At 47.8% G+C, this 24,164-nt stretch overlaps 1 protein-coding gene across 5 annotated transcripts in view; it reads right to left on the bottom strand.

Moving 5' to 3' along the window:
- Positions 1 to 5,214: 5,214 nt before the first annotated feature.
- PHC2 (polyhomeotic homolog 2) overlaps positions 5,215 to 24,164 on the bottom strand; it is a 116,762-nt gene continuing 97,812 nt past the window's right edge. For all 5 annotated transcript variants that reach the window (XM_066269729.1, XM_066269728.1, XM_066269730.1 and 2 more), the window contains 6 exons: positions 17,555 to 17,757; positions 15,728 to 15,857; positions 14,891 to 15,005; positions 13,714 to 13,855; positions 11,975 to 12,251; positions 5,215 to 6,642 (listed from right to left, as the gene is read on the bottom strand). In XM_066269729.1, coding sequence (XP_066125826.1) covers positions 6,488 to 6,642; positions 11,975 to 12,251; positions 13,714 to 13,855; positions 14,891 to 15,005; positions 15,728 to 15,857; positions 17,555 to 17,757 — 1,022 coding nt within the window. In that variant the 3' untranslated portion in view covers positions 5,215 to 6,487. The remainder of the gene's footprint in view (positions 6,643 to 11,974; positions 12,252 to 13,713; positions 13,856 to 14,890; positions 15,006 to 15,727; positions 15,858 to 17,554; positions 17,758 to 24,164) is intronic.

Here is a 24,164-nt window from a genome sequence, read left to right as displayed (position 1 = left end):
GGAACAGGGAACCCCTGAGTAAGGCCAGCTCTGATTGGCCAGAGGCTCTGAGTTGATACTAACTCCTCTTTCCTTTCTGGGGATCCTGTGTCCCTGCCAGTGTCTTCTGGTCTGGGCAGAGAAAGGCCCACAGGTCAGGCTACCCATGGAAAACTGTGCTGTGCACAGAGCTTCAGCCGGAGCCCCAGGGCACTGGTCTCCTGATTGTGATCTTGGACAACTAACTTCAAGTCCTTGACCTCCTCAGTAAAATGGGGAATAGTCACCCAGGACAGTGTAAGAGCCACACAACATAGTGGATAGTTCTGTCAAGTTTATACTTGGCAGGGATTTTTAAAACGCAGGTTGTGATCCATCCAAGGGCCATGAAATCTGTTTCATGGATCATCGCCAGGATTTAAAAAGATTGAACAGCAAGAGAATTGAAAAGAAAATATCAGAATGTATTATACATATTGTTTTGTAAAATTTTTGTCTCAATTATATATATTTATGTATGTATCATATATGAGGGATGGAAACATTTTTTTAAACCATAGATCATGATCAAAAAAGGTTTGCGAAATTCTGTGTAAAACATAAACAGGAACAAATATATATTTAAGGATGTACCCTTCCAACTTATAACTGGTTGGGGACTTTCACCCAAAGTAAAGAAATAGTGCCAAGATTCACCTAAGTCAGTCCCCACCATGGCGTCTTTTAGGAGTTTTGGTCTCCTCTTTAACAAGCACATTAAAAACAAACACAGGTGGCCTGGCTTTCACTGGTCCCCCAGGAAGGGAAAAATCAAGGACCAGAGTCCAGAGACTTACCCAGAGGCCATAGTGCATCTGCCCATGTGGCCTGCAGTGGAAGGGGCGGGGCAGGGGGCATCCTCCCGTGTCCATTCCCCGAGGCACCCTCCCTAAGTGCTCTATGCTCTCCCACCTGCCCCTCAGCCCAGGGGCCTGCGTTGGCCCCCTGTCCGGCTATCCATTCCCTCTCTCCTAAAACAACCAGACCTTTCAGTCCTGGCTCCACCCTCTGGGCCATCAATGCTGGCACACTTGGGAAATGCTGCGGGTTTGGTGCCAGACCACCACAATAGAGTCACAAAATTTCTGGTTTCCTAGTGCATGGAAAAAGTCATGTTTACACTCTATTGTAGTCTATCAAGTGTGCAGTATAGCTAGTGCTCGACTTATGACAAACAGTTGGTTCCGACAGACCGGTCGTAACACGATTTGGTCGTAAGTTGAGTAGGCTATATGTACAGTACTGTGAAATGATGTTATAAAAATCTTTAAGTCATATTTATCATAATTTTCTTTGTATATTTTATGCCATTTGTATCATTTCTACACCATTTTGCTTCTTATTTTTACATTCATCAGGTTTAAGTAAAACACTGTATTACCAGTACAACTGGTTTAATATTTGCAAAACATACAAAATTACAAAATACAGGTGCATACAAAAATACAAAATACAGGTGTAAAAAATACAATAGGAAACATTTTCCCAATTGCAAAATATATCAAAATATAGGCCCTGGCCGGTTGGCTCAGTGGTAGAGCTTCGGCCTGGCGTGTAGAAGTCCCGGGTTCGATTCCCGGCCAGGGCACACAGGAGAAGCGCCCATCTGCTTCTCCACCTCCCCTCTCCTTCCTCTCTGTCTCTCTCTTCCCCTCCTGCAGCCAAGGCTCCATTGGAGCAAAGATGGCCCGGGCGCTGGGGATGGCTCCTTGGCCTCTGCCCCAGGTGCTAGAGTGACTCTGGTCGAGGCAGAGCAACGCCCCGGAGGGGCAGAGCCTCGCCCCCTGGTGGGCAGAGCCTCGCCCCCTGGTGGGCGTGCCGGGTGGATCCCGGTCAGGCGCATGCGGGTGTCTGTCTGACTGTCTCTCCCGGTTTCTAGCTTCAGAAAAATACAAAAAAAAAAAAAAAAAAAGAAAGAAAGAAAAAAAAATAAAAATATATAAACATGTACAAAACATTTTATTGGCTGCTGGTGCTTGGCTGCGGATCATTGATGTTGTCATCTGAGGCAGCAGTTGGGATTACCGGAGTTGGTTTTTCATAAACATGTGCGATCACATTCACTTTCTTTCCTCCTTTGTACTTGTTCATTGATTGCTTTCTCATATGTGCCTTGACCAGGGGGTTATAGCAGAGCGAGTGGCCCCTTGCTCAAGCCAGTGACCTTGGGCTCAAACCAGCGACCATGGGGTCATGTCTATGATCCCATGCTCAAGCCAGCACCCCTGCACTCAAGCTGGTGAACCCATGTTCAAGTCAGATGAGCCCGTGCTCATTTTTGTGTTGAGATCGATGGCCTTCTTTTCCTTCTTGGCAGGCTGAGGTGTAGACAAAGACAATTTCCTCTTGGTAGACATCTTGGGAGGGGTTTGATGAAAAATATCCAAAACACAAAACACAGATTGCTCTACCAAGTCTGGGATAACAGTTGAAATGGTGCACACGGAGATTAGTGCTGTCGGAAGCTGGTTCGCACTGTCGTACACCCAGCTGGGCAACGCTTGTGCTGCCAGACGCGGAGCAGTTGTGGCTAGCGATTGTGGTTTTAAAGTCGAATGGTCGTAAGTTGCATAGGTCTAAGTCAATCAATATCTGTAGTAGCATTATGTCTAGAATAATGTACATACCTTCATTAAAATTGCTTTTCTCCTAAAAATGCTAACCATCATCTGAACCTTCAGCAAGTTGAACCCTTTGGCTGGCAGAGGGTCTTGACGCAGTGTTGACGGCTGCTGATGGGTCAGGTGGGGGCTGCTGAGGTTGGGATGGCTATGACAATTTCTTAAAATAAGACAGTGGAGTTTGCCCATTGATTGACTCTTCCCTTTATGAACAGTTTCTCTGTAGCATGTGACGCTGTTTGATAGCATTTACCCACAGAACTTCTTTCCAAATGGGAAATCTCAAATCCTTTCAAAGCCTCCTGCTGCTTTATCCACTAAGTTTATATAATATTCTAAACCCTTTGTTGTCATTTCAACAATTTCCTCAGCCTCTTCCCCAGAAGTAGCAGAGATGTGAAGTGAGCAAACGCTGTTGAAAAAAATGCTTGCTTGATGAGATAAGGTTGCCACAAACTTTTAATGCGTAAAAAATGCAGTACAGGGGGACCTCGGGTTACCACCCAGTTCCATTCCTGCGACAGTGACATAACCCGAATTTTGGGGTAAGTCAAAACACACCCTAGCCTAAGTCACTTACCTATCCTAACACAGTTGTAAAGTCATAATCTCGAAAAACAACTAAGCCACAGAAAAAGGAAAAGAACATAAATATACTGTACTGTAGTAAAAGGGAAAATGACAAAAAACGAGTGTAAAATAAAGTACAATGCTGGCCCTGGCTGGTTGGCTCAGTGGTAGAGCATTGGCCCAGCATGTGTAAGTCCAGGATTTGATTCCTGGTCGGGGCACACAGGAGAAGTGACCATCTGATTGTCCTTGCCTCCCCCCTCTCTTCCCCTCCTGCAGCCATGGCTTGAACAGTTAGAACAAAGTTGGCCCCGGGCACTGAGGATGGCTCCATGGCCTTGCCTCAGGTGCTAAAATAACTTGGTTGTTGAGCAACAGAGCAGCAGCCCAGACAGGCAGAGCATTGCATGGGTGGATCCAGGTCAGGGTGTATGACAGCATAAGCCAAAACATGTCTCAATTTTTTAAAGTTTTTATGGGAATGAGTGTTGTAAACTCTAAATGTTGTATGTTGAGACATAACCTAAGGACCCCTGTATTTGTGAACCACAATAAGGTGCAAAAACCCATGAAGTATGCTTGTTAACGGTTTGTTTCTCCTCCTCTTCCATTTACACTTTTATAATGTTTGTTCATATTGGAAGGGAGGAGTGGGAAGCATTGGCTCCCATATGTACCCTGACCAGGCAAGCCCAGGGTTTCAAACCCATGACTTTGGCGTTCCGTGTCAACGCTTTATCCACTGAGCCACCGCAGGCCAAGCCCATTTATATACATTTTAACAGGCTTTCCTGAGAGGCCTTATCAAGATGTGGGAATTGGCTCTTGTGGGCTTGATCTGCCAGGGCCCTACCCTTGGGTTCTCTGATTCAATGGGATGGGGTCTGGGCCTCAAACTTACATTTTAAACAGGTGGACATATTGTCTTAAGGAAAAACCTGGAGAAGGGGAAGGAGCAGGGAGATTTTACGTTCCAGGCAAACAGGACACAATAGTCTCTTGTTTGCCACCAAGGCCTCGTTGCCAGCACAAGGCCTGGTTCACAGAAGCACAGGCACCGCTGGCCGCACCCAGTCCACCTGCCCATCCCCTCCCGCCCTGCTGGTCTGCACTCCCTCTTCATGCTCCTGCCTTCACGGGAGCTGCCTGGGTCGGGAGTGCCCTTTCTCTTTCATTCGAGGCTTAGGTGTTGCCTCCTTGGAGATAATGCCTTTTCTTTCTTTTCTTTTTTTTTTTTACAGGGACAGAGAGAGAGTCAGAGAGAGGGATAGATAGGGACAGACAGGAACGGAGAGAGATGAGAAGCATCAATCATCAGTTTCTCGTTGCAACACCTTAGTTGTTCATTGATTGCTTTCTCATATGTGCCTTAACTGTGGGGCTGCAATGGACCAAGTATCCCCTTGCTCAAACCAACGACCTTGGGCTCAAGTTGGTGATCCTTGCTCAAACTAGATGAGCCTGTGCTCAAGCTGGTGACCTTGGGGTCTTGAACCTGGGTCTTCCGCATCCCAGTCTGATGCTCTATCCACTGCACCACCGTCTGGCCAGGCGCCTTTTCTAATAATTTGCTATTCCAGCATCCAAAAAGTGGTCCCAAAGCGCTGAGTGAGCCAAAGCCACTCCAAGGGCTATTCTGGACTGAGCAACAACAGTAGACGGTCTCTGCTAGGAGCCAAGAGTCTGGGTTCTGTCTCAAGTATTCCAGATATTCCTGGCCCAACCGTGTCCTGTCTCCCCAGTAGGAACAGTGAGTGCGAGGCCTCAGAGTTGAAAAGGCTCTGCATCCTCCCACTCCAAGGGACACGATTTGAAGAAGTGCAGAATCTGCTACTCCTGTGAGAACTGGGGCTCAGGATGCCCTCAAACGACCCAGCCCCACCCAAGGGTGTAGGATGTACTGGCCCACCCAGGGAGCCACCCTCCCCTTGCGGTGAAAAGGAGCCATTCAGGACCTAGACCTGCAGGGACAGGCATCTCCAGGAAACAAAGGCACAGAAGAAACTGATTTTACAGGTTTATTTTTAAAAAACAAAAACAAAAGGTTAAAAAAGTCCTTCATTCCAACCCTGCCTGGGTGTGAGTGGGAAATAGAACAAGCTGAGAAAGGTGGCCACCCTCTTCCGGGGAGAGGCCCACTCTCCCCCGGGGGCCTACAGAGGGCAGGGCAGGTCAGAGGCAGGCCCTCACCCTTCCCGCCCTGCCTCCTCCGCAGCAGCTCCAACTGCTGTGAGCAAGTTCCAGGCGAAGTGCGGGAGGCCGAAAAGGTTGCCTTCCTCACATCTGCGGTCACTCCAGCTCCTCTCGCCCGTTCCGTTCTCTGGGCCTTGGTGCTGGGACCCCCTGGGCAGCCTCAGACAGGAGGCTCATCCTCTCCCAGCCTACCCACCAGGCTAACTGGCCCAGCTCTCCAGCAGCTTCCTTACGTTGTTTGTGACACAGCAGGGCAGTCAAGGGGACTTCACAGTGTGGGGAAGGGGCTTCAGAGACATCATGACCAGTCTGGAAAGGACCATCTAACTTTCATCACTTCCTGATCTTGCCTCTGCACTGGGAATGCCCTTTTCTATTTCCCATCCTGAGGCTGAGTGGCATCCAGAACAAAGCACTAAGTGGCTGTCTGCTACAAAACACCTGGAGATACCAGCGAGTGGCTCCCGGCCTGTCAGTCCAGGCTCCCACACAGTCACACAGTCACACACACAGCGTTTAAGGCGTCTGTGCCAGCAGGCATGGCCAACCTGGGCCCAGCTTCTCTCTCTCCACCTGCAGAGGGTGAAGGGGAAACACCTGGCTGCTTCAGAAACAAGCTGAAGGGGGAGAAGCTGGCGGCGGGAGAGTTAGCCAGGCCCAGAGAAAGAAGAGGGAGGAAGGCAGGCAAGGGTTTTCAAGGCCTCTATCCAGGCCTGATGGCTGCCCTTGAAAGTAACCCAACTCAGGTTGGGAGCCCTGACCATGTGCCCCCTGGAAAATGGGGGACGGAGAGAGGGGAAGAGAGAGGGGCTCGAGCATTGGGACTTTGGAGGAAGCCAGTGCTATCAATATTTACAAGCATAAAGCCCCATCTTCTGTGCCACCTACCTCTTTGCCCCTCCCACAGAAAGAAAGGCCCCTGAGAGCCATTGGGAGATGCCAACACCTCCTCACCAGCCACGCCCACAGGGAGAACCCCTGCCCTCCAACTGGCCCCCCGTCTGGGCCCCTTAGGAATGTCTGTCTGGCTCTGCTCAGCTGGGAGGCGGCGTCCTGGGCCAGAATCCTGGCTGCCCTGGCCAGCCCTAGGAGTCCTTGAGCATGTTGATGCGAGCGTAGATCTTCAGGGCGGGCCCCAGCTTGATGTTCATCGCACTCATCAGATGGTCCTCCTTGAGCAGCAGCAGAGCTTGCCCGTCGATTTCCTGGGCACGGAATTCCTCTGCTATCTCCTGGCAGCCTGATAGGGACACCACCACAGACAGTGTCAGTCAGAGCCACCAGCATTTACTCCTGGCAGTCACGGCATTGCAAACACATCATTTCACTTAATCCTCACACCACGCATTAGGGAAGGCGCTGTTCTTATTCTACAGCTTGAAAGATTAAGTGACTTGCCCAAGGTCACTGGAGTCCAGAATGGCCCCAGAGAGCCACGCGTGCTTATATTTACATATGTAGTGTTCAGAACCCCTCCCCTCAGTGACCTGGCTGATCTGGCAGACCAATAAGGTGTTGAGGGAGTGGCAGCATGTGCCTTCTGAGGCTAGACCACAAGAGCACAGCAGCTCCCACCCTGCCCTTCTGGACACTTAATTTTGGGAGTAAGCTAGCTACCATGCCGTGAGGACACAGCAGCCCTCTGGAGGCCCACGTGGAGAGGAACTGAGGCCTCGTGCCCACAGCCCAACCCCCAAGCCAGGTAAGTGAGGCTCCTAGAAGTGAACTCTCCAGCTCTGAACTTTCAGGCAGCTGCAGCTCCAGCTGACATCTTCCCGGAAAACCTCATTAGATACCCCGCCCAGAACTGCCAGCTAAGCCCTTCCACGTTCCTGACCCACAGGAACCTTGAGATAATTATTGTTTTAAGCCATTAAGTTTTGGGGTAATTAGTTTCCCAATAAAGACAATTAATGCAGATTCTGGTACCTAGAAGAGGGCTGCTGCCAGGACAAAACCCTAAAAGTGTGGGCGTGGCTCTGGGAGCACTGCGGTGGGAGCTGGAAGGACTGTGGGTGAGGTGTTAGTGAATGCCTATGGTGCTCTCGGAAGACTAGAAGCCTGATGGTCTTTGAGAAACTCCTGGGGAGGCTTAAAGGAAAGTGAGGAAACTTGCTGGAAACTGGAAGAAACGTACCCTTGTTATGAAATAGAACAATTAGCAACCTGTTGCTGGGGGCAACATATAAGTGTAATGTGCCCAATGAACTGAGTGGTCTAGCTAACATTTTTACGCAGAATGTTGGTGTTACCTGGCTTCGTATTGGTGCTTACAACAAAAAGAGAGAGATAAGGTACAGGAAAACTGTTAAACATAAAGAAAGGAGCCAGGATTTGCTGGTTTTGAAAATCCCTGGCCTCTTCATGGCAAATGATACTAAAATTAAGCAAGTTTCAGAGGCAGGGTCACAGGGGACAGATGAACAGCTGTCAGAGGGAAAGGGGAGAGAGGATGGGATCAAACAGGCAAAGGGATTAGCCATATTACATATACATAACACATAAATACAGAGAGCAATTGCCAGAGGAAAAGAGGGGGTTAAAGGTAGAGGGAAGGGGATTAAAGGGGGGAGGTGAAACAGGTGGAAAGAGACTTTGCATGGGGCATTGGGGGGCACAATGCAGTGTGCAGAGGGTGTTATATTGAGTGGGACACTTGAAACCATGTCAACACAATAAATTAAAAGTAAAAATTTGTAAAGAAATTGTTTTTAGGCAAATATCAGATACAGGGCATGGTCAAGAAAACATGGTCTACAGATGAAACTGAAAGTGTGACTTAAGTCTTTTGTTAAGACGTCAGAAGGATTAAAGTGCTGTCTCTGAAGAACTGTTCATCAAAAGGCTCTCTAAGGAATTTATGGGTGTGCCTCACAGATCCTCTCCACTCAACAGCAAGGCCTCTGTGACTACTGGGGGCATTGTCCCTCAGCTTCAAAAGAAACCTCCAGTGTACAAAAAGGTTTACCTTGAAGACATTTGTGAGTATGGTTTTTGTCTAATGAAGTGAGCTCCAACAAGATACATGAGAAGCCCATAAAGATTTTAAGAGAATCATACTGGCAGAAGTGTTACTCACTTACACTGAAAACGGTCAGAGGTAATACAACCTGAAAAGCAGCAGAAAGTAGGCTGAGAAAACTACCCTACTGAAAACTCAGGCTAGCTTTCATAGAAGAGGAAGAAGGATCCAGAGCAGGGCTAGTCAACCTTTTTATACCTACCGCCCACTTTTGTATCTCTGTTAGTAGTAAAATTTCTTACTGCCCACTGGTTCCACAGTAATGGTGATTTATAAAGTAGGGAAGTAACTTTACTTTATAATATTTATAAAGCAGAGTTACAGCAAGTTAAAGCATATAATAATTATTATTTACCAAGTACTTTATGTCAGATTTTCGCTAAGTGTGGCAGCATAAATCTTTATAAAACAACTTACTATCGCCTGACCAGGCGGTGGCACAATGGATAGAGCGCCAGACTGGGATTCCGAGGACCCAGGTTCGAGACCCCGAGGTCGCCAGCTTGAGCGTGGGCTCATCTGGTTTGAGCAAAGCTCACCAGCTTGGACCCAAGGTCACTGGCTCCAGCAAGGGGTTACTCAGTCTGCTGAAGGCCCGAGGTCAAGGCATATATGAGAAAGCAATCAATAAACAACTAAGGTATCGCAATGTGCAACGAAAAACTAATGATTGATGCTTCTCATCTCTCCATTCCTGTCTGTCTATCCCTGTCTATCCCTCTCTCTGTCTCTGAAAAAAAAAGATATAAAACAACTTACTATAGTTATATCTATCTTTTTATTTATACTTTGGTTGCTCTGCTACTACCCACCATGAAAGCTGGAATGCCCCCTAGTGGGCAGTAGGGACCAGGTTGACTACCACTGATCCAGAGGGTACAACCAAGAGTTAGAACCACTCCCAGACTGAGTCCTAATCAAGGAAATGCTAAATTTCAGAACTGGTGTGGTTCAGTGACTGCTGTATCCTCCCTGTTTTTCCCTTTCTGAATGGGCATGTCAACAGCTGTCTTCCTATACCTACCCCGCCCACCATATCTTGGATTTGTGGATGAAAATGGATAACCTCTCTTCAGTTTTCAGGTCTTCAAAGTGAGAGGAATCATTTGAGGAGTTGGACCCATGCAGGCTCATTTGTGCCTGTACCTGAGTTAAATGACAAAATCCTGGATTTCAAAGTGCTGCTGTAATGGGATGAGACTCAAGAGGACTTTGGTAGGGGCTGAGAGTATTTGTGTATGAGGGAGGAACATGAATCACTTGGGGCCAGTGGGGAACTATGTAAGCAGCCTCCAAATAGCTCCAAATAATCCTTTCTTCCCTTCCATGTCCTCATGAGTTCCCTCACAAATGAATAGGGTTGGCCTTGGAGAGGTGGCTCAATGGAGAGCACTGTCCCAGTGGACTGAGCTCATGGGTTCAAGCCCCAGTAAGGGCATGTACAAGAAGCAACCAGTGAATGCATGACTAAATGGAACAACTAGGTTGATGCTTCTCTCTTTCTCTTGCTTCCTCTCTCTCCCCCCCAAAATAAGAAAAACGAATAGGGTTGACCTGGGTAACCAATAAGATACTGTGGAAGTGACAGTATGTGATATCTAAGCCTAGATCATACCAAGGGCGCAGTGGCTTCCACCCTGCTCTCCTAGATCAACACGGGTGGCAAATACTGGCTGCCATGTCATGAAGACTCAAGCATGAGCGTTCTGAAGAGGCCCATGTGGAGAGCTGTGGCCTCTCGCCAACAGTCATACCCTAGTCCAGTGGTAGTCAGCCTGGTCCATACCGCCCACTAGTGGGCGTTCCAGCTTCCATGGTGGGCAGTAGCAGAGCAACCAAAGTATAAATAAAAAGATCAATTTGGCCCTGGCTGGTTGGCTCAGTGGTAGAGCGTCGGCCTGGCGTGCAGGAGTCCCGGGTTCGATTCCTGGCCAGGGCACACAGGAGAAGCGCCCATTTGCTTCTCCACCCCTCCCCCACTCCTTCCTCTCTGTCTCTCTCTTTCCCTCCCGCAGCCGAGGCTCCATTGGAGCAAAGATGGCCCGGGCACTGAGGATGGCTCTGTGGCCTCTGCCTCAGGCACTAGGATGGCTCTGGATGCAACAGAGCGACGCCCCAGAAGGGCAGAGCATTGCCCCCTGGTGGGCGTGCCGGGTGGATCCTGGTCAGGTACATGCGGGAGAGTCTGACTGCCTTCCTATTTCCAGCTTTGGAAAAATGCAAAAAAAAAAAAAAAAAAGATAGATTTAACTATAGTAAGTTGTTTTATAAAGATTTATTCTACCATACTTAGAAAAAATCCGACAAAGTACTTGGTAAGTAATTTTTTTTATTTATTTACTTTTTTAGATTTTTATTTATTCATTTTTATTAGAGAGAGAGAGAGAGAGAGAAGGGGGGGAGGAGCAGGAAGCATCAACTCCCATATGTGCCTTCACCAGGCAAGCCCAAGGTTTTGAACCAGCGACCTCAGCTTTCCAGGTCGACGCTTTATCCACTGCGCCACCACAGGTCAGGCAGTAATTATTATTATATGCTTTAACTTGCTGTAACTCTGCTTTATAAATCACCATTACTATGGAATCGGTGGGCGGTTAGAAAATTTTACTACTAACAGAGATACAAAAGTGGGCGGTAGGTATAAAAAGGTTGACTACCCCTGCCCTAGTAGAAGCATGTGAGTCAGACACTATGGAAAAGGTCCTACAGCCCCAATCAAATCTTAAAATGACCTTAGCCTTGACTGACACTTTAATCAGAATCTTATAAGGCACACTGTGGCAGAACTACCCAGCCAGGCCATTCACGAATTCTTTATAGTTACCCACAGTAACTGTGTGATGACAAATTTGGGGGATGCAGCAATAGATAACACACTGGGTTAATTGGCAGAGCCAAGATTTGAGCTGCCTCAGAAGTCTGTGCTCTTCGCCACTGTGCCCCACTCCAGTCTCTGAGGGTCGGGCCTGCGGCTGCCATCAGTACCTGCCTGGCCAGTGACTGGGTGAGACTGACGGGAAACACTGAAAGCATCCGTGAATGACGTAGGTTTGTCTTTCAAGGTTCATTTCAGCATCCTAGCCCTCCACACACAGGGTTGGGGGGCCCCAGGTCCACCATGCACTCTCACGTCTTCCTGCCTCAGCTGCTCCCTGATGCAGTGGCCTCATCTGGCCAGGGCCTAGCTGTCCACTGCTTTTCAAGTTACATTTTTTCATTATTGATGATCTTGGCAGATTTCCTACACTCCCATCTGACTCCCCTCCAACCCAATGCAGGAGAAGACACAGGGTTAATTACATAATCACCTCTGCATTTCACACACCCCACTTACCATGCCAATAAATGTATCAAATTATAGCTACAAAATATTTAGTTCGTGTCTGCGCTGGAATGAAAGCTGAGAGACAGAAAGCCCATCATATTCATCTCTGCACCCCAGTTCCTGAACCTGTGTCATTAACTGATGGCCTGATCTTTCCGGGTTGGGGAGGTGGGGACTCGCACTCCCTGCTATGCCAGGTGGGCGTGAAACTTCCAAGGGCCTTACCTGGCAGAGAGCGGATGAATTCGTAGACATCTTCTACATTCCATTTGGTGGGCTCGCTTGGCAGGAAATGGTGCCCCATGCCCACCAGGTCCCGCATGTGCATGTCAGGCAGCTCCAGGTCTCGCTGGCCTTGTCGCCGGCGGGAGGTAGACGAGCTGGCTGAGATGGGTGACAGGGGTTCCTCATAGCTTGAGTTATCTGAGCAACGGCTAGAGTCTTCCTGGCTGTGTGTTAGCTGCAATGCTGCAGTAACTGAAAGGGGTACAGTGCCTGCTGGCTGGGGGCAGAGAGAAAGTTTTCTTCAGGATAGGGAATAAGCCACCTGTAGCACAGTGGTGGGCAAAGGCAGGTCAATCTTCCCTTTTCTACTTGGTCTACTGCTACTGAACTCCGAACAGCATCTTCTGTGCTGTCCCCGCCCTGACCATATACAGACTAAGTCCCCCCAGGACTGGAGCACGTGCCACACTTCAGTGCAACTACCTGACCTGTGTGCCTATATACCTTCTGGGTGTGCAGTTTTAAACCAGGGCTCTAGAGCTTCAGGGGGAGGTCAATGAACCACCTGAAACAGTATGTGAAATTTCTCATGTGTGTACCCTGTGGACATAGCTCTCATCAGGAGGTTTATGACCAATTACTACAAGAAGCAAGATACACCTAAGGCTCTGAGGCAGCAACTAGACTGTGAGTTCCTCTGCAGGGGTCCCCAAACTTTTTACACAGGGGGCCAGTTCACTGTCCCTCAGACCCTTGGAGGGCTATGGCATATAGTGCTCCTCTCACTGACCACCAATGAAAGAGATGCCCCTTCGGGAAGTGCAGTGGGGGGCTGGATAAATGGCCTCAGGGGGTCGCATGCAGCCTGTGGGCCTTAGTTTGGGGATGCCTGCTCTAGGGCAGCTAGAGTCTCAGAGCCTAACAGAACTCCTGGCATGGAGCGGTGCTAAAGAAATACTTAATGAGCCTGACCAGGCTGTGGCGCAGTGGATAGAGCATTGAACTGGGATGCAGAGGACCCAGGTTCAAGACCCTGAGGTCACCAGCTTGAGCGTGGGCTCATCTGGTTTGAGCAAAAAGCTCACCAACTTGGACCCAATGTTGCTGGCTCGAGCAAGGAGTTACTCGGTCTGCTGAAGGCCCACGGTCAAGGCACATATGAAAAAGCAATCAATGAACAACTATGTGTCGCAATGCGCAACGAAAAACTAATGATTGATGCTTCTCATCTCTCTGTTCCTGTCTGTCTGTCCCTGTCTATCTCTCCCTCTGACTCTTTCTCTGTCTCTGTTAAAAAAAAAAAAAAAAGAAATACTTAATGAATAAACACCCACGTTCCTGGTACAGACCTTCAAAAAGTCTGCACTCTCAAGTTCAAAGAGGCAACACGGGGAAGGCAAAGGGTGCAGGCAGTCTTCTCACCCAGCCCGCTAAGAAAGGAGGTAGTTGGAACAGCTAGGCGGGGAAACCCCATTTCCGTGGCCCCAGAAGTCATGGATGGAGGCAAACTGGAAGGAAAGGGGTGATGTCGGGGTAAGGTCACTGGAAAGGGAATGTTACCTCATAAGCACCATGGATCTAAATGAAGGGACATAGGGAAAGGCTTGATCTGACAGCACTATGAGAAGTGGGAACAGGACAGCATGTGGACATTAGCAACAGAAAAGGAATGTGGGTGTCCAGCTTGTGGTAAGGAGGGGAGTTGGTGGGGACCCCTCAGGCTTTGCCAGCCCTCTCACCTGCTTCTTGGTATCCTTGGTAAGTGGAGGCAGACTGGCTTTGCTGGTCCGGCGGCGGTTGTGGGTCGTGGCTCCTGCCTTCTGCAGCTTGCTGCGGTCCGAGTGGAAAAGCCCCACCCGTTTGGTGCATCCCACATTGTACCTGCCAGAGTCAAGGGAACAAAGGAGTCAGAGCCCCATTAGGTGTACTGGCCTTGGGCAGAATAAAAGCAGCCGAGCCACATGGCAAAACCTGAGCATGTCAGCACGTCTTCTCATTCTAACCCTAAACCCCTCCCCTCCCTCGACACCACCGCTTGGAGCACAGTGAGACTCACTGCAGACAGTCTACCATAAATATCACCTATGCCAAGAAACTACTGACCACTGTGCTGCTGGAGCATATAGCCTGGCAACGTTTCAGAAAAGTGCCCTCATGACCTCCAGCACAGCCTGAGGACAGCTTTACTCTAGCTGGCCTGCAGAGCACGGGTGCCTGGCGGTCTAGAGATCCCGTCGTTTTGCGGGGCTCAGGGCTTCAAGGTCAGCTGCCTCTTCTACCCTGGCACAAAGACCACATAGGGCTTTAGAGTCAGATGAGTCTAAATCCCCAGCTCTATGACTTCAGACACAATTACTTATCCTTTGTTCCTCAGCTCCCAAATGTGTGTATAAGTAGACCCCAGCTGTACTTGCCTCAGAGCCATTTGAAGATGAGGTGATATATAATATATGCCAACTGTCTCGGACATGGCAGGCTCTCAATAAATAACGTGGGGCTTTACTATGATCATTAGTCTTCCAAGCTTGGGGAAAGCTCAGGAAAGGAACTCTCCCCAGTGCTGTGCTCTGGGCAAAGCTCCTAGTGGAGGGCTCCCCCTAAGGAGATGGGCAGGAAAGGAGACTGGATGCCAGTGGGACCCAGGAGGGCCAGCGAGCTCAAGCTCTGCTTCCCTTCCTCGATTCTGTGCTGCTTTCTCAGATATGCTCGTGGGAGTTCTTTGGTGAATTAGTGACAAGATGCCACTTCCAGGGAGGTCAAGGAATTAGAGAGCTAGATAAGCCACACCCAGGGCCTCCTGGGGTGGACTGTCACTGAAGGGAGGTGGGACACAGAAGCAGGATACAAGGGCGCAATGCTGAGGAAAGGGAAGGGGCTGGGCACAGCAGTGGGCGGTAGGGGGCTGAGAACACACACCTTTTTGCACAAGCCATGGAACAGAAGCGCTTGGAACGCTTGAACTTGTAGGCAAAGTCCACCCGGCCACAGAGTTCACACTTAAGTTTGAGGGGAGTACCCTCCTCTTTGGATTCTGAAAAGTATGAAAATTGTTAAGACTGAGAAAATCGCAGAGGACTGCCGACACCCCCTGACAGGGGCCATCCTCCTCTGTTCTGCCTCCTCCTCATGGTCCCACAGCTGTGACACACAGCAGCAGTCTAGCTTGGAAAATGCCAAACCTCCTTTGTCACTGTTTTTGGAAGGGCACTTCCCTCCCTGCAAAGTACCCAAAGGTCTCCTACCCGACCTGGTCCCATCTAGTTGGCTGCTGACCTGGGTGACAGGACCCAGAAGTTTTGTAATCTATGCAGGCCCTCCTTCCATTTAGTCAGTGGCTTATGTGGCAAGTGCAGTCCAGGTCTAGTCGCCACTGTGCCTAGAGCGGGCCATCCTGGGTGCAGGCCCCTGAGGCAGTGAAGGAAGGGCACAACTTGTCTGGTGCCGCTCCTACAACTAGCTAGTGGCTCACACAGGAAAAGCGGCTCTTGGGATCCTGTGGTTGGCTGGAGAGGAGGCAGGGGACAAACAGTTCCCCATGGGCAGGGACTTCGCCTGTCCCTGTTTCCTAGGGACAGGGGCTGGCAAGGCACTGAGGGAAATGTTTAGTAGGCTGACATGTTTACACACTCCATGGCTTAGACTTCCTCCATTGATACTAAGAAAGGAAATGTGTAAGGCCTGCCTTTCCAGACTTGCCTACGTCCAGTCTGGCCAAACCAGGAGGCCTCAGTATCCGGGGTTGGAGATGCTTACCTTGCAGATAGGGCTCCTCCATCTCGGAGTCAGTGGTGGTGGTATGATCCTGCTGTGGAAGTTTCTCAGGCAAGAACCCCTGTGCATACTTCTTCTTGAGATTCCCCACCAGCAGGGACGAGCGTCCCACCTAGAGGACATGGTGACATGGAGGCCATGAGGGTTAGGTGGGAGATGCTTCCTTATTATCCAACCTCATCAAAATTACATGTATAAAGCATCCAGGTGCAGATGCCAGCCCCAATATCATCATCCAAATATGCCCTGCTCAAGGTCAATTTTGCTGTTTAGTTCACAAGGTGAGATGCCAATGGATACTGAAGCACAGGGATGGCCTCAGTCCAGGACCAGTGGATGGCTCAGGAGGCCAGGAAAGTATCTACTCTTCCAAATGTCTAAGGCGTAGAGATGGAAGCAGAGATCAGATTTCCCACACCAGAGCAGGTTCCAGGCCCCAGCGCTCACACGCCGCCAGGCAGGAGCACAGCCGAGGCGATGTGCATGTGAGTGTATGTATGGGACAGAGACACTTGGCAACCATTTTTAAACATTCTTACTGTTCTCCACCTTACCACTGCCCTGCCCATGCCAGAGGTGCACACAACCATGGAAGAGAGCAGAAAACCATAGACTCTGGGCTACAGAGCAACGCCCTCTATGGCTCCAAGGATCCCAGATTGGCGGGTTCATTTCTCGGTCTCCCCTTTGTTGCCTGTGTTCAGGCAGCCTGGTGGCTAGATCACCAGAGCAATGAATCTGCATCTACCCTGAGAGATCAGTTGGTGTCTCATGTTTCTCCAGGAGACCAAGGGGAAGGCCTAGTCTAATCAGGGAAGGGATGTGATAGGCCTAGAGCTACTTATAGCTCAGGTGCTCCAGGTGGATTTCTTTGCCACAGGCCTTGAATGACCTCCAGAGGGAAAGAGGACAAGAGTCTATGAATCTTTTGGCATTTTAAAACAGGTCCCCTATCCCAGTTAATCAAGCTTAGTCTTCTGCTGACTATTCAAATCACTCATGGAGCCAAAGAATAAGCAAAAGGCAGATGGCATCCCATGACAAGTGCATGTCTCTAAGAGTCAGATAATTCTGTCACAAGAGGGGCTGTGTGCACCTGGCTCTAGGCTCCTCCCACCCACAGAGCAGTACCACCTGTCCTCACCAGTCCACACAGAGCAGAATCAGTTCTGGCTGCTTTGTTCTAATAAGCCATTTTCTTGATTGTTTAATATTTCCCTTTGGTTTTATACTTTAACTGGAGACTGTTGCTTGTGCCCTTTCTGAAGTGCCCCTCACTCCCATCCACTCCCCTTTCCAGGCTCTGTTCCAGGCTACAACCGTGTTGTCTTCATTTCATATATATCTTAAGAATTCTCTTCTGTCCAGGTTTGTTTTATTCTCTGACCGGCCACAGTTATGCCATTCAGAGGTTTTGGTATTCAAAACTGAACAGGATTTCATTTCTCAAAGTCCATCAAACACCTCAAGCTGAACTCCCTTTTAACCAAGGGGGTCGCACATCACCAGGTGGGACACAGCTGAGTCTGTGTGTGGAAACTTCTAAACAAAGGGCCTGGCCAGTTATTCCTCATCACTGGCCCCCTGTGGACCTTAGGAAGACACTCAATCCTAGAAAGAAAATCTGACATTTCTTTGGGGGAAAATTATCAGGGAAAGAACACTTTTGTCACATTTTTGGAAAATTTACATGGCAATGTAGCAACGCAAAATATTCTAATACACATCCAAAATATACTTTAAAAAAAAACGAAAGAAAGAAAGAAAGAAAGAAAAAGAAAAAAGGAGGGGAAAAGAAGTAGTTCGTACCGGGAAAGGCTCCGCCCCCTCCTGGATCACAAACCCTTCGATAACATGCGTCAGGATTTGGGGTTTCACAATGGCCTGTGGTGGTTTATTCTCACCATTCTGGGGGGCAGTGCCGGTGATGCTGGAGGCAGAATTTCCGTTCCCTGAGGTCATGCCGGGGCTGCTGAGGTCGGTCAGTGCATGAACAATGCCCTGCCCTGTCTCTGTATGAGGGAAAGTAGGGAGACACAAGCAGGGGAGATCAGACCCAGGTCCAAGCCAGAAGAGCAGGGACTCCATGTTCACCTGGCAGTTTCCACGGAGCCAAACAATGCAAACCAAGAAGTCCCCTCGCTCAACCACTTATTTAACAGTGGTGCAGTGTCAAGCCCCCCCCCCAGGTGTGACTATAATCAGTTGTTCAACAATGCAACTTATCAGCTAGCAATGTTTCTTAATTTCCCAACTGTGCTAGGTAGAGTTCAACCAGGTTAAACAGACAATTCTGCTTTTGAGGTGTTAAGAACTTGGTCAATATTGATATGGACAAATAAAGTAACATTCAGTTCAAGGGAGAAAACGCATTCAAGCTGGTATCTGAAACCAGGATGAAAGCTGAATGAGATAGAGGGCGAGGAGTGTAATGGATTTTCGGGGAGAGAGGTTAAGCGAACCTTCTATGAGGTTCCTTGGAAAAGGTTAGATTTAAAGTGTCCTGTGAAATGTCAAAGTACAGAATCCCAGAAATCAATGCAAAGGGGATTTGGGGGCTGAGCCCCAAATAAACAGAGTAACATAGCTCTGACTATTCAGAGATGGGTTACTGGGGGGTCACTGCATTAGGGTACACGTGTTCTGTTTCCCCATCAAGGAGGCTACTGGGCAGAGCTGGTTTTGCATGCTGCTTCTGTGGGTCCTGTGCTCTCAGTTAAGCCTCTTGTCCCTTTCTCAGCTCCATATCCAACCTGATGCTCAGCTAACCCCAGACTCCTTCCCTTCATCCCTCTGCAGACAACCTTTCCACTAAGTTCTCCTGCTCCATGGGCCTGCTAGCCTTCCCCTGGAAGACAGAACAGTGCTCCAGAAAGCATGACAAAGTGTCTATACAGACCACACCGCAATTGGCCTCCTCTTCCCCACCTCCAACAGCACCTCTCAGGCGTTGTTTTACAGGTGCAGGACTCAGCCTCCTCACCTCTGAAACCCCACCCCCCTCAGGGCCATTCTCTACCACACCAGCTGCCCAGGGAGCTGAGGTTACCTTTAACCTGGGACTTCCTAAAAAAAGGAAACAAACAAACCATTTCTTTATTTTAACAGCCTGTTCATCTTAAGTATAACCAGTGTGTGTGTGTGTGTCTGTTACCTACTTCAAAAATGAATTCAGTACATTAGCTAAGTAATTTTGGCACAAAATTTTATATGAAGATACTCTTATTTCAGCTTAAAAATCCAAAATCCGGCCCTGGCTGGTTGGGTCAGTGGTAGAGCGTCAGCCTGGCATGCGGAAGTCCCGGGTTCGATTCCCAGCCAGGGCACACAGGAGAAGCGCCCATCTGCTTCTCCACCCCTCCCTCTCTCCTTCCTCTCTGTCTCTCTCTTCCCCTCCCACAGCCAAGGCTCCATTGGAGCAAAGATGGCCCGGGCGCTGGGGATGGCTCCGTGGCCTCTGCCTCAGGCGCCAGAGTGACTCTGGTCGCAACAGAGCAACGCCCTAGATGGACAGAGCATCGCCCCCTGGTGGGCGTACCAGGTGGATCTCGGTCGGGAGCATGCGGGAGTCTGTCTGACTGCCTCCCCGTTTCCAGCTTCAGAAAAATACAAAAAAAGAAAAAAAATTCCAAAATCCTACCATGGAACAGGAATTCATAGGGTCTAATTATGCAGCATGGAGAAATCAAAATGAATTCATTTTAGAAAAGGTTCATAACTGGTTCATTTTCTTACTAGTAGCCCTATTGCTCAATAAGTCAGAATGAATAATTTTTTATGAAAAGGGTTGGTGGCTATGATGCAAGCCTTCAGTATTCAGACCTCCATAATTCAACTAGAATACATTTCACAGCTGATCAAGAATCATCTAAGAGATGTAACTGATGAGATTTTAAAGTAGTTATTCTTGGCCCTGGCCGGTTTGCTCAGTGGATAGAGCATCAGCCTGGCATGTGGATGTCCCAGGTTTGGTCCCTGGTCAGGTCACACATGAAAATTAACCATCCATTTCTCTTTTCCTCCCTCTCCCCTTTCTTGACTGGTTCAAGCATCAGCCTCAGGCACTACAAATAGCTTGGTTGATTCAAGCATCAGCCCAAGATGGGGGTTGCCTGGTGGATCCCAGTTGGGGCACATGGGGAGTCTATCTCCCTGCCTCCCACTTTAAAAAATTTATTTTTGGTTGTGACAATCACATCAGCAAGTTAGAAAAATTCGTGCCTGACCAGGTGGTGGCACAGTGGATAGACCATCTGACTGGGATGAGGAGGACCCAGGTTCGAGACCCCGAGGTCGCCAGCTTGAGCGAGGGCTCATCTGGTTTGAGCAAAAGCTCACTAGCTTGGACTCAAGGTCACTGGCTTGAGCAAGGGGTTACTCGGTCTGCTGAAGGCCTGCTTGAGGTCAAGGCACATATGAGAAAGCAATCAATGAACAACTAAGGTGTCACAACGAAAAACTGATAATTGATGCTTCTCATCTCTCTCCGTTCCTATCTGTCTGTCCCTATCTATCCCTCTCTCTGACTCTGTAATAAATAAATAAATAAATCTTTTTTAAAAAGTTAGAAAAATTCCCTAAATACTTATAGCTTTAGGATATATATATATATATATATATATCATAAAGATAGAAAATTTCCTTTCTTTTGGAATCTTTCTAAATTGCAAAGGTGTTTAGGAACTGAAAAGATGTCTTTCTTTAACAAACAATGAATAACTAGGTGGACTGATCAATGACAAAATCAATCAAGTTACCTTTCTCTGCCTTCAAATTTTAAATATTTAAGTCTGCACTGACATAATTACATTTTCTCTGTTTTAAAAATTCAAGTAGCCTGACCAGGCAGTGGCGCAGTGAATAAAGCATCAGCCTGGGATGCAGAGGACCCAGATTCGAGACCCCGAGGTTGCCAGTTTGAGTGTGGGCTCATCCGGCTTGAGCAAAAAAAAAGGCTCGCCAGCTTGGACCCAAGGTCGCTGGTTCGAGCAAGGGGTTACTCAATCTGCTGAAGGCTCGCGGTCAAGGCACATATGAGAAAGCAATCAATGAACACCTAAAAGTGTCGCAACAAAAAAACTGATGATTAATGCTTCTCATCTCTCTCCGTTCCTGTCTGTCTGTCCCTATCTATTCCTCTCTCTGTGCCTGAAAAAAAAAAAAAAAAAAAAACTGAAGAAAAAAAATTCAAGTAAAGTATACATTTTATTTAAATTTTAAAATTTTAAATAAAAAGCTTAAATTTTATTTTTAGATGATGGCCATTTTTTTCTCATTAGAGCCTAGTAAAATATTTCTTGATTACTCGTACAGATTATAGAATCTAGATTAGAAAGTCTGGTTCAAGCCCTTACCAATACTTGCTTGAACCTGCTCTGTAATACCTCCACCCAGTGATTTTTCTGGCATTCATTTAAAGTACCTCTTGTGACAAAGGAACTCACTACCTCTGAAGTAGTTTCTTCCCACCTTGGGAAGTACAATGAAAAAGTTCTTTCTTAAAATAATCCAAAAATCTATCTTCTATTAATTTCTGCCCACTTATCCAGGCTCTGTTCCTCAAGACTCCACAGAACAAGGCTAATTGTATTTGTGTAACAGGCAAAAACACAAGCTTAGATCTGTCTTAGAGACTGGTCTCTATCATTCAAGTGAATCAGTGGCAAGTCCTCCTCATTCTCTGGAGCCTGTTTCACTGGCTGTAAAGACAATACTACTACTTACCTTACAGTGTCGCTGTGAGGGCTAAACGAGCAGGGCAGTGCTAGCATACTAGGAAATGCTTAGTGTGTTGTAAGGAATGACCCAGAGTATTTCTTCTCCAGGCCAAACTCCCTCTGTTCTTTCAACTGTTTCTTATATAAAAAGGATCCAGGCTCATCATCATCCTAGGCCTTATTTGCCTGCATCTTTTAAAGTCTACCTAGTCAGCGCTAACATAATAATGAAGTATTTGGTCTAAGAGATCAGGTTGGTAAGATTTTTGTTTTGAGAGCCTAGGAAGAGGGAAATGAGTGACTTCCTTGTTTTAGTGTATAATTCCTTTATGGAATTAATCCATTCTTCCCTGAATTCTGGGACCCCTCCCAGCTCCTGCTCTTTTCACTGCTACTCATCACCAAACAGCTTCTGATCCCTTGTCTCCTTTCATGGGATCTTTATATCCTCGCTTGACTCCTCTCCTCCCTCCTTCATCCCTTCCCTTCTGTCTCTTAGATCTGTGCCTAATAATGTACACTGCAAGGTGCAATAACTCTTCTGAGGTCAGCTTCTTTCCTCATGCCAAATACAGTAGTGAACAGATACATTTCATCAGCTCAGAGGCGAGAGCCAGCAAACGGATAAACCCTTTCACCATAACCTATCACTCCCATTATAACTGGGGCAGATTACAGAGAGACAGAATCCAAGGGACAGAAGAAAGTGTGTTATGAATATACACAAAGGTTTGCAGATATTGTGTTTCGCATTCATCTTGTAGCAAATACCTCATCATCTGCTTTAGTAACAAAGGAGTTTGGGCTATTTCTGGAATGACCAAACACAATCTCATCCCCTCCAGGCTTAGCACACTGCGATTAATTTAATCTGTTTCTCTGCTCTCCCAGACTGCTCTGCGGCCTGCTTGGGGGAAAGCAGCTTAATAGGGAAACTTGCAGAAACCTGCCCTGCTGGCCCTGAGGCCAGATAAAAGACAGAGACAAAGCACTACTCTATCTTTTGGAAATCTTCCTTTTCAATTCTCTCGATCAGTCCTACACTGTAAGGGTTGTCTAGGATTCCCAGGGGTCTCAAATGCCTTTATTCAGAATTAGGCACCTGAAATCTGAAAGCAGCCAGGACACCATGAGTTTGAGAGGCTGTAGGAAGGCAGTAAAGCCAAGCTTCAGTGGTGGTAGTGCTGGGGGAAGGTAGAATCTGTTTTTTAATTGAAGCTGTCCACAAAGGGCCAAGTATTCAGACCAGAATGAACAGAACAGTATGTTCTGGGGGAGTTGTTACATAATATGTCTCAAATTCTAGGTTGCTTTTCAATTCTGGTCTCACTCATAGGCTCTGGCTGAAATAGCCCTTATAGGGGCAGGATAAAACAGGAAAGACCCCTGTGGCCCTGTTTGTGAAATGCTCTGCTTTGGGGCTGGTCTCCTTTACTAGGCAGAGCAGGTTTCTTTAGGCAGGAGACTATGTTTTAGTCACCTCTGTACCTTCAAGGGCTAACCCAGTGTCCAACAGACAAGAGATTTTTAATGTCTGCTAAGCTGGAATGTATGGAATCCATGGTCTCAGTCTGCACAGTTGCTATAAAATCAGGTCTCCCAAGTCTCAAAACCAGCAATGTGCCAGCAGCTGAGACTTGTAAATGACTGTCTGTGCCTGTAATGATTTGAGAGCAGCTGGGCTGGTGCCTGTCTGTAAGAGTGGCATTTCTGGGTACCCAGCTATAACAGAAGCATAAGAGCTATTCCTTGGCCCATTTCTTTCTGTTAAGGCAGGGAAACATTTACGCTACCTCCAGGCACTTGGAAAGGCATGATGACTTGTAGGGGCACAGGCTAGGACAGGCCTAGAAAAATGGCCCAGCCCTCAGGACTCACAGCTAGGTGTTCAGAGAGGCTGAAGAAAGGTCATGCTGGCCCCAGCTATGCAAAACCTGGACCACCTCACAACCAGTTCTGAAGTTCTTTACAGGCACAGATAAGACAAAAACCATCAGTTATTCTGCAATACGTTCAGTACTAATATTCAGTGTATTTCAGGTGGCCTGGCCATTCAATTTGCCTTGAAGACCTGACTTCAGAGGAAATGGTGGGGGGGGGGGGGGCAAGCAGAGCTTTTCATTCCAGCCCCTCGGTTTGGCCAACACTTATTCCTACCTTCTCTATAGACTCTAGACACAAAGATAGGGAGTATTTTAATCTACAACAGTGGCCCCCCAACCTTTTTTGGGCCATGGACCGGTTTAATGTCAGAAAATATTTTCACGGACCGGCCTTTAGGGTGGGATGGATAAATGCACAAAATAAAATTATGCGACCAAAAAAAAATTATGCGACTGGCGTAAAAACTGTGGTATTTTTAAATCTAGTTGTCGAACTTACGAGACAAGCGTCAAGAGTGAGTCTTAGATGGATGTAACAGAGGGAATCTGGTCATTAAAAAAAAAAAAAAAACATCGTTCAGACTTAAATATAAATAAAACGGAAATAATGTAAATTATTTATTCTTTCTTTGCGGACTGGTACCGGTCCGTGGCCCGGGGGTTAGGGACCACTGATCTACAAGACTTCTAACTACCCTTGCTTGGCTGTAGCAGGAGTAAACCAGAGCTAATGGAGTTAAAGAATTTAAGGAAGCAGAGTAAGTGATTACACGGGTCATTTGCTTGCAGCAAATTCTGCTGGGTAAATGGGAAAGCAAG

Source organism: Saccopteryx bilineata, chromosome 3, assembly GCF_036850765.1.
Source record: "Saccopteryx bilineata isolate mSacBil1 chromosome 3, mSacBil1_pri_phased_curated, whole genome shotgun sequence".
NCBI classification, from domain to species: Eukaryota; Metazoa; Chordata; class Mammalia; order Chiroptera; family Emballonuridae; genus Saccopteryx; species Saccopteryx bilineata.
Note: the sequence above shows the minus strand (reverse complement) of the source record. Positions and strands in the feature narration are given on the sequence as shown.